General features: G+C 38.9%; 1 protein-coding gene across 1 annotated transcript; it reads left to right on the top strand.

Annotated features, from left to right (window-relative positions):
• The first annotated feature begins 5541 nt into the window (after positions 1–5541).
• rpl14 (ribosomal protein L14) lies at positions 5542–10111 on the top strand. Its single transcript, XM_079653438.1, has 6 exons — positions 5542–5616; positions 6822–6923; positions 7008–7102; positions 7678–7777; positions 9478–9531; positions 10016–10111. Exons 1-6 carry the CDS (start codon positions 5614–5616, stop codon positions 10073–10075), a joined length of 414 nt encoding a protein of 137 aa, XP_079509564.1. The 5' UTR covers positions 5542–5613; the 3' UTR covers positions 10076–10111.
• The last annotated feature ends 3857 nt before the right edge of the window (positions 10112–13968 follow it).

The raw sequence follows: 13968 nt of genomic DNA, 5'->3' as shown, positions 1-13968 counted from the left end.
CTTATAAACATCAGGTTTAAAACTAAAAGAGCTTTACAAAAAAGTAACACAATTAAAGATGTTTTATTTGAGTTATTAATTTACATTTTTTGTCAAAGAGATGCTGATTTGAAACCGTTGTTACAGTTATACAGTTACGGCATTTCCTGTTTCTGCCGGAGAGAGGGGAGTTTGTCCCAAAGTTTGCTGCTGTATTTACTCCCTCCATCTGACAGGAGGGAGCCTCGTTGAGCTGCGAGTGTGGCTACAGACGCACGGAGGGGTAGGGTCGAGGGAGTGGATTGTGATTGGGCCTGAATAAACTCACTGGTTCGCCGTCCAATCAGGTGATTCAATGCACTGCCTCGTCTCGATTCTGACAGGTGACAGGTTAAAACAGTTTCGAATGTGAGCTCTTCAACACTTTATAACCGCTTTAAACAATGCGCAATGTGTGGGTTGTTGTAGTAGTTTGCGTTGTTGTTGTCCTGCATTTGTATTGGATCATTATAGAGCAAGCCAGGAAGAAAGATAGGTCGTTCTAGCTCGGGAAACACCTCAAAATGTGGAGAAGTTGTGAACAAATTATGAGTATTAAAAAAAAGTCGGATAGTTTAAATAATAGATATCCTAGTGGATAGAGCCGGAGGCCCGCATGCGGTGATGTCCTCCGCGCAACTGGTTCAAATCCTGGTATGGATGAACTTTTAATCATTGCCCGCTTTTCAACTTTAATACTATAACTGATAAAAGGCCCTCCCTGGCCAAAAAAATGCCTTTAGAAAAATACAAAATAATAATGATCTCAATAAAGATCTTTGAGTGTTCCCCATCCCACATAATCACCCCCTGCCATAATTACACAAGCACACCCCACCAATGTTACATTTTCCAGCACTCTCCTTTCCATAACTCAATACACACAATTATCAATCTTTAATTGCAAATAGAACATGATATTCAGTATAATAGTGTGTGTGCATCGAATATTTTTCAAGGCAAAGATACGTTAAACCCACTGCACATTTCGCCAGGAGAGGTCGCTGTAATTGAAGGTTCGAGAAATTAACCTATTTCCGACACAATTGTCCCATTGGTTCGATGCTTCATTCAAAGCTTCATTTGCCCATCACTAGCATTCACATTTATAGCGACTTTAACCACTCCCTGTTCCTGGATGAACCATGGACGTATAATAACAACAGGATACAGCGTTGCATGAGGACAAAATGGCCTGATATTTTCAATAACACCCAGCTGCAGCAAGCTCCAAGGAAGTGCGCCACACTCTGAGGAAAGTATTCGTAGTGGCCAAACGGCGGTACTACAATTTCCGTATCAGTCTGGGACGTCACTGGTTCCAGAAAGACTTTTTCCCATTCATTCAAATCAAATCAAACATTTTCTTAATTATATAGCACATTTAAAAACAATTTTTGTTCGAGCCAAAGTGCTGTACATGTAATAAAAACACTTAACTACAATCACAATAAAAGACAATAATTTACAACATAAATACAAAAAAACTAAAACACAGGGAATAGTCAGGTGTCCTACTCCGCTCTGACTAGAAGGCCAGAGAGAAAAAGTGTGTTTTTAGTGAGGATTTAAAAAACCCTAGTGTCTGGGCCGACCTCAAGTGGAGGGGCAGACTGTTCCAGAGCCTGGGGCCAGCTGCTGCGAAGGCTCGGTTTCCTCTTTTGAGCCTGTTCTTGGGCACTATCAGCAACAGCTGGTCAGCCGACCTTAAAGCACTGGCTGGGGTGTGAACATTGGGAAAGAGACGTCTGTAAATCAGCGGATACTTTTTTTTTAACTAAATAAACCAGCCAGTATGAACATTTGTATTGCCCTTATTATATTCATAAGGTCCTTAAAGTTGTAAAAGTGGCAACTCCACTGTGCATGCTCTATGAGCGAACATACAGGTATTTCTGCTCTGACAGCCAGGTATGACGGGTAATCTGTAACGTTTTGCTCTCAAAAAATAATAAATCCTTAATAATATTCGTAAACTTAACCATGTTGTAGCCTGAGAAAGGCTAAACCATATCAAAGAATACATTTATTACATTATCTCATTTAGCTGTAACTTTTATAAACAAAAAAGAAGACATATTGACCAGTCGTTGAACCAGTGACCCTGTGGTTGTGAGTCAACTGTTTTCCAGCTGAGCCACAGCACAGACACTGATTCTGACTGAAAACACTCTATAGTTATTCCTGTATTTATTTATTAATTAATTAATTGATGTTTTTATTCCTACTTTTATTTTCTTTTATTTATTTATAGGCCTACTTATGACATGTTCCGACCTCTATATAAGTGAGGGTCTGAGCTCTCTTGATTCCATCGTGTCACCCGGCCCGGGTACAGGAAGGGTAATATGGTTCTTATTATACATCCATGGGTAATATGAGCGTTGTGGTTCAACCGATCTGAATCGCTTTCTGAAGCAGTCACGAGGTATTGACAGGCAGCGAGGCTTTGTTTGTCATCGGTGACGTCACTGGCCCAAAACGATACAAGCCTCGATACAAGCTTCACAAAAGGCTTCGGGGATTACCATACACATGCTCCGAAGCCTCGGCACAATACGTAACATTACTACATACTTCTTTTTCCATCAACATGTGGTACTCACTTTATTCGCAAACTCCATTGTCGCTGCGGAGAATGTTTTGGAGACATCTGTGTACGGATACATTGTTAAAATAAATACATGAAATCTGAGTTCTGAGAGGAAGATTAAAACAAACAACTATTTTTAAATATATAAGAATGAGCACTTTCTATGACATAAGGACAATTAAAAATGTTGTATTTTGAGAAGCCTGTGACACAAGATTTTCATCATAAATAACTACACTGTGTATGTTTGACTAATAAAGAACCTTGAACCCCTTGCTGGGCGGCAGGGCGAGGACCATGCAGGACCAGGACCAAGCTTCTGCTGGGCTGCAGGACGAGGACCAGGCTGCTGCTGGGCTGTAGGACGAGGACCAGGCTGCTGCTGGGCTGCAGGATGAGGACCAGGCTGCTGCTGGGCTGCAGGGCGAGGACCAGGGCCAGGCTACTGCTGGGCTTCAGGGCGAGGACCAGGGCCAGGCTACTGCTGGGCGAGGACCAGGACCAGGCTGCTGTTGGGCTGCAGGACGAGGACCAGGACCAGGCTGCTGCTGCTGGGCTGAAGGATGAGGACCAGGCTGCTGCTGGGTGACTGGAGGAGGACCAGGCTGCTGCTGGGTGACTGGAGGAGGACCAGGCTGCTGCTGGGTTTTTGCCTTGTTTACATAAGAAGATGGGCAGTTGAAGAAGGTGTGCCCGATCTTTCCACACAGATTGCAGAGACTATCTGAATTGCAATCTTTAGCCTTGTGGCCCAGTTCATTGCATCTCCAACATTTCACTGTGGTGCATTTTCTGAGCTGATGGTTAGCTGAGTTGCAGATGAAGCAGGTGACGGATTGCCCTGGATAAAATTATTCTCCCATTGTAGGGGCAGAGACAAAGAGAGTTTGGGAGATTTTGGATCTCACCATCACTGTTTCTGTTCATCTTGATTTTATATTTTCTCACCCCATACCATATCTCAAATGTATGGGTTTGTATTTACTGATTAGGCTATATCTCCATATCTCTTCAAATAGGTTTCAACATCATGGTCTGGAATTCGGCCAGTCCAGAATTTAACAAGGATTTTTGAAATATCTATTTGAATTGAAGATTAAAAAGTCAAGTCTTTCCACTTTGGATCTGAGGTTTTAGTCGAAAGAACATCAAGGAAACGTCAGCTTCTTTCAAGAAGCAGAGTTCAAATTACTTTCTATTCGGTATCAAACATTCTCCAACATATTCACAACCTGGGGGTTCTCCTGAGCCTGTGAAATTCAAATGTCAAATTTTGAAGCAAAAGATGGCACGCATTTTTATCACCGTTTTTTAGCTCCTTCCTTGCCTCTTCCACTCATTTTCGAGTCTGTTGGATCGGGTTGCTCAGAACGAATCCTCAAACGGTCAACTATAGGAATAATGTTTACATTTTCTATTAGATTATTCTTCGACGTTATGAAGAAAGTTTCCTCCTTTGCCTCTTCCACTCATCTTTACAGATCAAAATATTTCAAGTGAATTTCCTCCCTTGCCTCTTCCAGACATAATTTCAGAGTTGTGTTAAAACTGTGAAGGCCATTTTGTCCTCATGCGCCAAGGAGCAGCTCTCATAGGAAAGAACGAGACCCCGCCTCCGACGCTGTATCCCGTTCTTATTATATATAAATAATATCATATTATACATCCATGGTTAAATCCATGGTTAAAAGTAGTGGTGACGAGAACAACCAATCACAATGTCTTCCATAATAACCTGTCTTTGGCATATTAATAGTGTATTTATTTTACTGCAGGGCCAACGTTAGCCAGACTTTAAGATATGTACAGTGTTTCGACTTTATATGACATTTTATGAGCTATTATCTGTGGATCGAAACACCTTCTGGAAACATTTAGGCTAAGTTAGAAAGACATTGATCAATACGTCAAACAAAATGTTCCCAAGACACACACGTTGTGTCTTCTTAACCACCATAACTTGAGTAAAGGAGCATCAACCTTATTTCTATCAAAACAATCCGATATACACCGAGATGCGCAACTTCTATCTGCAGGGACCGTCTACAAAGTGTTAGTCCCAAGTTGTCCCTTTCAAGATCTAACAAAACCACTTATCTTCTAACATTTCCCTTAATAAAATTAAAGGATAAAACATTTTTCAAGGTATAAATGTATTTGCTTTCCGGTTTATAAAAAGATAACATTTGCTTAATGTTGGTAAACATTCTCAATGTTCTTTTAAAATTATTTTTAAAGATATGTTATTGTTAGTGTTGAAATCAGAATCAAAACAGTAACAGGGAAATGTACACGATTACAACAGCAGATAAAAATGTCTAAGTATGCACACGTTATTATTAGCACAATAAATCAAAAACTAAATAGCAGATATGTACACCATGGTAAAAAAAAGTAGCAGTATATTTGTTTTTTAAGAAAAGTGACCATATTGAATAAAAAAGCTAGTTGGTACTGTTTGCCAATTGTAAATAAAGATAATAAATAATAAATACAAAAATAAACGTCAAATTGCAGGAGGATAAATTGCACTTGCATGTATTGCACAAAGTTGTATAGGATATAATGGGGTCTGAAATGTTTGTTGTCCCTGTAAATGTACACTTTTTACATGTGTTTTTCCTCAAATAAACATCCCATTGTCAAAAGCTTCAACAAATATTAGACAATTTTTGTTAATTTCTCTCAAAAAAAAACTAATAAACAAAATCTGCTGATCCAGACTCCAGTCCAGTAGGTGGCAGTAATGCACGTATTCGTTGTGTTACTTTAATAAATCCTATTGTTGTTGTTTGTAACTTTTATCTTTGTAAAGATTTGGTTTTTTTCCCCCTTTATTTATACAAGAACGTATATGAACATCATGAATTTGGTATCCAAAATTATAAAAGAGAAAACTCATAGAAGAAAATATACACAGTGCGCATGCGTACAGTATAAGCGGAAGACGTATCTGCGTCAACCGGAAGCTGAGACGGCCTTTCTGCTCCCGGACTGCCATCATGGTGAGTTCGCCATCAGAGTTGTAGCGTTTCTTTGTCGAAATTCTTTTCATATATCTAATTTAACTGGAACAACGAGACTAATGTGCAATGTTAACACACTTGCACATATATTCATGGATAGTTTTGTGTGGTATTATGGTTGTATTTGAAGTTTTAACGCTATATGCGTAAGATGTCGGCTACAACGTGGTCCGTCCGGGGAGAGGCCTGCTCGCTTTATTGGACTAATTACACGTGTTTTGTCACGACAACATTGCTTGATATCGTCTGCATGCGATGTCTTCTTTTCAATTGTTTGACATATCTTATACATACACCTGGAAATACGATTCTACGTAGCCCCGTTTTAGCGGCATGCAAGTCGTTAGCAGACACATTAGCTAGCATACATTAGCTTGTTTGCAACGTTATCAACTGGTATATCCGAACATAGCTATAAGTCAAGAAAAGTGAGTCTCCTGCCTACAAATCGAGCAGTTGTGTTGACTCAGAAATATACAGTCTCTTGATTTGGGTGTCTTCAATTAAAGGCTAAACTCAGAGGTGTAAGAAGTACTCGAAGTACTTTTGCAGGTCTCCCTTGAAAAAGAGATTTATGATCTCAATGGGACCAACCTGGTTAAATAAAGGTTTGAAATGTAATGTCTCGGATCTTGTACTTAGTGGAGAAAAAAACAAACTAATTTGCGACAATATACTACATCTTATCTTACTCAAGTATAAGAAGTACCAGAATGTAGGAATAATAGGTTACAAGTAAAAGACCTACATTCAAAATGTAACTCCAGTAAAAGTATTAACATCAAAATATGGTTGACAAAAGTAAAACATACATTATGCAGATTGTCTAATTTGTAGATCAACACATTATGCATCAGTGTTTCTCAAAGCTGGTAACTGTGCAGCTACATTAAATTACTTTATTTATTGGAGGTTAACTTGTGAATTTACTTCAAGTTTAACTAAAGTCTTGTTTAAATTTCACGTCATTCCTCAAATCGGCAAAGTAACTAAAGGTATTAAATAATAGTGGAGTAAAAGTACAGGATTTACCTGGTAAAAATGAAGTGGGGTAGAAGAAGAAAGTAGAGTTCTCTAGTATAAGTACTTAGTTCGTTTGCCCCACTGGCTAAACTGAGACTATCCACCTGTCCATGTAAAGGCCTCATTTTGACTTTCTGTATTTTGTGATGTGTGTTTCTCAGGTGTTCAAACGCTTCGTTGAGATCGGCCGCGTTGCCTACATCTCCTTCGGACCCCATGCTGGCAAGCTGGTGGCCATCGTAGATGTCATCGACCAAAACAGGGTGAGTGAGATTGGCTTGAGTAGCGTAAGCATCACTTTGGATTTGTTTTATATAGTTTTTTATAATGGTGTTTCTATTTTTTAGGCCCTTGTTGATGGTCCCTGCACAGGTGTGAAGAGACAATCCATGCCCTTCAAGTGCATGCAGCTTACAGACTACGTCATCAAAGTACCTCACAGGTGAGTGGGAACAGTCCTTTTCTTAAAACAAAAACACAACTTATTTTAAACAAAGGGTACAGATTGTGTTCCTTTTCCTACCAGGCTAGGTACACAAGAGTTTAGGCATTTCTAGAAACCACTCAAGGATAACCCTAGTTTGCAATTTTATAGAAGCGGCATCTTATAAGGGGCCTGTCATTGTGGTCAATAGGGCGGCACAACATCGTTTTTTGTCTCTGCAATCAAAGTTAGTTCAAAAGGAACCACTTTCTTATCTGTTATTTTAATGTTGGAGATAGTTTTTAATTCTACAAGCGGTTACATGTAATAAAGCGGTTTACTGGGAGCACCAGGGAGGCAGAGCTAAGGACTCTTAATTCATTATTTCAAAATTTGACAGCCTTGCAGAAATTCCTCGTATCGAGCATCTTAAGAAATCCAGATTTGTGCAAACGCAGTATTGCAAATGAGACTACCGTGACTGCATTTCTAATACTTCAAAAAGGAAAAACATGATTTCTGCGTGGTTGTTATTTGATACAACTTGAGTAATCCCTCTTGTATATGTACTGACTGTTTGTATTTATTCACAGTGCTCGTCAGAAGTTTGTGAGGAGAGCCTGGGTGAAGGCCGAAGTCACCCAGAAGTGGTCGGAAAGCAGCTGGGCCAAGAAGATCGAGGCGAGACAGAAGGTAAGGCAATGTTTCCCTCTGGTCATTATGAACATATTAGATAATAAAAAACGATTTTATAAGTTGTTATTGCAGCAGATTCCAGTTGGCTTTTAAATAATTGATTTGCTTCCGGCAGTGAGGAGATGTTTCCCCCGCTGGTTTGTTCTGTTTGACAGCAGGGATACATAAACAGTCATGAAACTAGTTTGAAGGTTGTCCTATGGGTAAAAGAAGAGTCGTAAGGCAAATGCATGCATTATTTATTCACTTTGAACACTGCAAGGATGGGCAAAACCATGGCATCCTACTTGTCCTTCAAATGTAAGATGTATTATAGCCGGTAGTACGGTTGGGAACCGAAACTCCTGACAAAATACACAATTTTGGTTCTGCTTAACGGTTCCTAAACGCGGCAGACCCTGTATTCCAACGGTTCCGTCTGCGCTGCGGTGACCCGGTGGAATACAGGGTACGGTCGGCTCGGTTCGCTGACGGCATGGTCCGCCCTTATTATTATTTTAAAACGGCATCATCTAAGTTGCGCTGACAGGCGACAGAGGTCCACAGTTGCCCCGCAGCGAGGCTCCTCCCGTAGACAGTTCACGAGCTCACTCACATCACACTAAAGATGGATCGCGGTAAACGCTCTAAAGTGAGGCTCCTCTACACTAAAAAAGACAAGGCACAAAGCTATATAGGCCTCTGGCAAGTTAATAGCTTGCCACAGGCATAGCTCAGTTAAAATAAAGCACAGCTATTGTGCAATACATTTTTATTGCATGTATATTTTTTATTTGTAAAAATGTAAGTTAAAGCTTAAAAGAATAAAGATATTTTTGTTATCTAAACGTTTGACCTCTTTCTTTTACCATTTTGGAATCGAAACGGGGAATCGATAAGAACCGGAATCGATAAGAACCGGAATCAGAATTGGAATAGATACATTTCAAACAATACTCATCCCTAGCCGGTAGTGAGAATTTCTCAAATCTTGCTAAGATTTTGATGATTTCCGTTCAGCAGTATCAGGCTTTTTGTTCAACATTTCTGTTGCATTCCAAAACAAATATTTTTAACTTCTCATGTTAGTGTGGGAAAATGTGCTAGGGTAGGTAAAGACTTTTGAATGCCATAGAAGCAAGACCAAATTATATTTTTACCAGTATTTCAATGATGGATTGCACGGTTTCTCCAGGAAACGGCTCGATTTGAATCCGCTACGTAGTTACTGACATAGTTGAAAGTACATTCAGCTGGTGAGTGCAGCAGTTTGGTTCCCATACAATTGCTCCAACGATTTCTGAAAAAACATGATTTCAGTTTTTTCCCCAACTGTGTTATATTCTGCTTTATTTAACATGGAGGGTGTTTGTGTGAGGCTGAGCTGTCACTGTTTACTGCTCAGCTGATCCTGATGGTGGTTTGTGTGATAAGTTTAGAGGATTGTATAAAAAAATGCGGCCCCTCCTTTCTGAGCGGTTTCCCTGCAGGTTTGAGTTTCACAAATAGGCTTCTGTTAAAGAGGCAGCCCACCTTCCATTTCTCCAGCTGTAGGGGTCTCTGGATTGCTTCATGTGCCCCAAACATTAAACTTAAAGCAAACTGACTCCCTTTATCAATGCACATGTCCATCCTTAAAACTGAATTGTGCTGCGCTAAACTGTGAGAGAAATCAACTACTCTGGTTCTTCCCTGACTATTTCTCCTTCTTTTTGCAGAGGTCCAAAATGTGCGACTTTGACCGCTACAAGGTGATGAAGGCCAAGAGGATGGTAAGTGAAACAGATTTAGGCAGCTTTCATTCACGTGGGGAAAACCTGGCCAGCAAATTGATGCTTGCTTTATATGTGGTCTTAAGTTATCCTGCATTTCCTTCTTTAAGTCACATTTATTACACAATAGTAATGGTTAAATATAAAATGGGCCATTGTAGATCTGGGAGGTTGGACTTGTAATGCCTCCTGATGGAGCTCTTCTCACAGCTGACTGACTAAACAGCTGCAGCTCATAAAACTAATGATGGGTCGGGCTGATTTTAATTGTCCCAGAGAGAAATAATTGACAATGGTTTGTTCCTGCCGATGCTCCGTCTCTGGCCCTCGAATGAAATGTGGTTATTAATTCCTACGAGCAGCAGTTTGATTTAACAACCAAAGCCAATTAAATGTAACGGGTCCATTGGTCTAAGTGTGTAGAATAGAGATCGTACAGCAGTCATTGAGCAGTTCTTAATCGATGCACTTTTTGTCTCTGCAGAGGAACAAGATCATCAAGCATGAGGTGAAGAAGCTCCAGAAGGAGGCAGCAAAGAAGTGAACAGTGCCCACAAAATAAATCTCCTGTTCAATTGTTCATCTGTGTCTTGTCTTCGCCATCTTTGAAAAACATCTAATGGCTCAGTTAGAGGTTTACTCTCCTTCTCGTGTGTACTTTAATATAAACTAGTGACTGGTAAATGTCAACCTTAGGCTTACAAATGTTTGTATGTGCAGCGAGCAGGGGAATGAAGTGTAAACATAATGCAATATGCAGGACATAGTATTTTGTGGCACCGCTTTTTAGTCTGTTAATACTCTAAAGTTAAACTCTTGTAGCCAAATTAAAAATGAAATGATTGACTGGTCAAGCCTGGAATCCCGTCTGATCTTGCTTCAGCTTTGCCTTTGGTTGGTGTTTCAGACGGTTCAGTGCTGTGGGGTTTGCTTTGAATGTTTTTAATATATTGCTTCTCAAGGAGGCAACACTTAATCAGTAGTTTCTCGAGTTTAACAACCATGAGACCATGTATGTTTATATAAGCATCCACTTGTCATTCAGTCACTAAATTAAAGAAATATACTTACGGGAAAACAGGATGATGGCAAATCACCATAACACCCAACTTCCCTCCATCTTAATTATTCATAAGATGCAAAAAGTAAATAATAATCAACTTAAATAACTTTTGTTTATATACGCCATAATCATTCACACACTTATGTTCAGCTCAAGGGTTGTGTTTTGCTTTGAGGGAAAAGACACATTACTGATCTGAGTTCAGATTACACTTTGGCTTTTCTCCCAGCCACACAACTATAAACTCTTGGTTCAGTTATGACATTTTCAGGCCATATGCGTATCAGCGGTTCAATTTCAAGCCCCTGTTTTGTGTCAATGTGCATCGATAAATAGAAATACCTATACACATGAAGAGATGGTTAAAGTGCTAATATTGAATAATCTAAAATGAATGTATATGAATTAAATTAATTAGGGATATTGACATCTGAATATAAGCAGTAACGGATAACAGACGTTGAACAAAAGCACACACGGCAATTTAAACTGAACTGATTATTGCGACCAATATTCTTACTTTATTAAATAGTTACAGAGCTCCACTTGAATGTTGACCTTCAGGTGTTTCTAAATACTTGCATGCATTGTATAACTTAGTCTGCTCTTCCTAATCTAGTTTTTTCCTGGGATTCAATTTAATCTGGATTTAGGATTGATTTGGAGTCCCCTAAATGTGTCTTCACTGCAGACCAGGGCCCTTTCTCATTTCATCCAATCCCCCTCCTCGACTCCTCGGTCCTCCGGTAGTGACCCGGAAATGAATTTCAGCGCGCCATGTTGAAGGGCATCTAATTTCTTTAAATGCACCATGAAATGCACTTCGAGGATCAAGGATCGAGCGTCGAGGAGGCTCTCTGGAGGAGCTATAACCGAGGATACACTGATGGGTCCTCCACGGATGCATTTCCGGGAACAGAGATTTTTCAGAGAGACGTGACGCACAGCCGGACTTATCTCAGCCAATGACAGCTCTGCATGCATCCCCTGGATATTATTTTACTGCTCTCATCGCGACGCGATGTTTACAGAGAGAACAGCTGTGAGGTCCGTGCAGAAAGCAGAGCAGTGTGTGTATATATATATATATATATATATATATATATATATATATATATATATATATATATATATATAACTCAGTATAACAGGCCTACTCTCTTTATTTGCTTTAGTTTAGTAGATATCAAGAAACAAAGTCAATTTAAAAAAAAACATTTAGTGCTTCACATAATAAAATACACAACGGCTGTAGCCTGATTATATGCTTTAGGAGCTGTAGGTGCGTTTGGTACAGTGTGTAGGTGTTTGTGTTGTAGATGCAGCGGACAGACAGGTCTCAGTTGGGTTGGTGTCCTCTGCTTACTTTTAATACTTGTAAATTAAACTTTGGGCCCTTCATTTATTTTCCTCATTGTAGCGACCAGAGAGGGGAGGGTGGAATATCCAGTCTCTGAGTGTTACGTTACGAGTGCTCTGTTTGATTCTGAAATTGTGTGTGTGTGTGTGTGTGTGTGTGTGTGTGTGTGTGTGTGTGTGCGTGCGTGCGTGTGTGTCCGCATCTGTAGCCTGTTATTGTGTCATTATACCGCACTGTGAATGAATTAAAGTAAATATATAAGTCGTCATGAACACTTCTTTCCATCAAACAGAGTGCTGCTGTGCCTCCTGTCATCATTAATGGACGTCTCTTTAAAATGACCACTCAGAGGAGAGAAGTTCTCATTTCTCTAACCGCCTGCTGCTTCCCCTCCTCTCTCCTCGGTTCCCCTCCCCGGCTCCTCCCCTCGCATCTCCTGTGGGCGGGACTCAGTCTCGAGGATAGGAGTCGAGGAGGGGAGTTAGAGAAATGAGAAAGGGCCCTGGTAGCATTAAAGTAGAGAATGTAATTGGAAATTGTTTGTTTTATAAGAGCCTTGTGCCCAAACGTCCACTAGATGTCAGTCTCAGCTAACAAAGGATGCTGACCCCTTTGTCTTTTATTTTAGTTATAAATAAACTATCTTAAATAAACCCTCCCCAAAAGCATGAATGTAGGTTTTTATTCTCGTATGTGAAGTTAATTCCTTTATAGTTAAATAAAAGCATGAAGGGCATTGTAACGACATGTAACGAGAATACGTAATCGGGGTAAAAAAAAAAGGTAAATTAATTAAATGACAATTGCATTTAAAAAAAAAAAGATAATCGGATTACTGTAACATAATAAATTGAGATTACTAGCAGGATGACATTGTTACCATACATTTTGGAATAAAGATTGATATAATATAGATATACGTACTGAATTATCTTTATGGTTTATATTTAGGATACTTTTTAATTTATTTTAAAAACATTTGTTTTAATGAAATTGGTGGACAGCTGATTTATTAAACAGAAATAGAGTCTATTAAACAGCATTTGTAAACTATTACTTTTGTACATTTTCTATATAAAATATCTTGGTTTCTTCTTTTCTAAGGTTATATTGTTACATACACTTTTGTAAAAAGCATTTTATTTATTTTTCTATTGTTTTTATTTGCATTGCATTTGATATTGAGGAAATCCAAAAGTAACAGAAAGTACGGATTACTTTTCTATTTAGATTCTCAGATTAGGTTACCGATTACATTTTTTTACTAGTTATTGTAATGGATAACATTTTTAAAGTAACCATCCCAAGTCTGCAATAAGCAGTGAGTAATGTGGTGACGTACATTTACTCAAGTATTGTACTTAAGTATGATTTTGGGATTCTTCTACTTTACTTGAGTGTTTTCATTTGATGCTACTTTGTACTTCTACTCCACTTCAATTCAGAGGTAAATGGTGTAGGCTACTTTTACTCCACTACATGTATGTAACACCTTTAGTTACTCTACAGATCTGGATGAGTGATGTGAAAGACAATCATATACCATTGCAGTATAAAAAGTCATTCAAACTAGCTGCACCTTTTCCAGCTTTGAGAACACTTTAATGGTCAATCATTATAAAACACATCATATATTGTTCTGAAATGGGCCAATCTGCACAATGAGAACTTAAAACTACTTAAAGTATATATTGATGTGAATACTTTTGTATTTTTGCTTGAGTAACCTTTTGATTGCAGGACTTTTGACTTGTAACATAGTTTTTCTAGACTCTGGTACTTGTACTTTTACTCAAGTACAAGATCTGAGTACTTCTCCCACCTCTGTGGTGTACTTAAGTATGATTTTGGGGTAGTACTTTACTCTTTATTTTTGGTTTATGCTGCTTTATACTTCCATTTGGAAACAATTATTTACTTTTAAGTCTGCATGTATTTTACAAAATCACTTCCAGATTCAGGTTATTAGTTGATACAAGATATACATAAACTAAGAAATAAACCTTTTTACTTT

Source organism: Notothenia rossii (assembly GCF_949606895.1).
Source record: "Notothenia rossii genome assembly, chromosome: 10".
Lineage (NCBI taxonomy): Eukaryota > Metazoa > Chordata > Actinopteri > Perciformes > Nototheniidae > Notothenia > Notothenia rossii.
The sequence above is the reverse complement of the archived record's forward strand: the minus strand, read 5'-3'. Positions and strand labels throughout refer to the sequence as shown.

Excerpts from the sequence above, each read along its gene's own strand:
- rpl14 (XM_079653438.1), top strand. Across the intron at positions 7,103-7,677 it reads GTCATCAAAGTACCTCACAG|TGCTCGTCAGAAGTTTGTGA; the intron begins GTGAGTGGGAAC and ends ATTTATTCACAG. Across the intron at positions 9,532-10,015 it reads TGATGAAGGCCAAGAGGATG|AGGAACAAGATCATCAAGCA; the intron begins GTAAGTGAAACA and ends TTGTCTCTGCAG.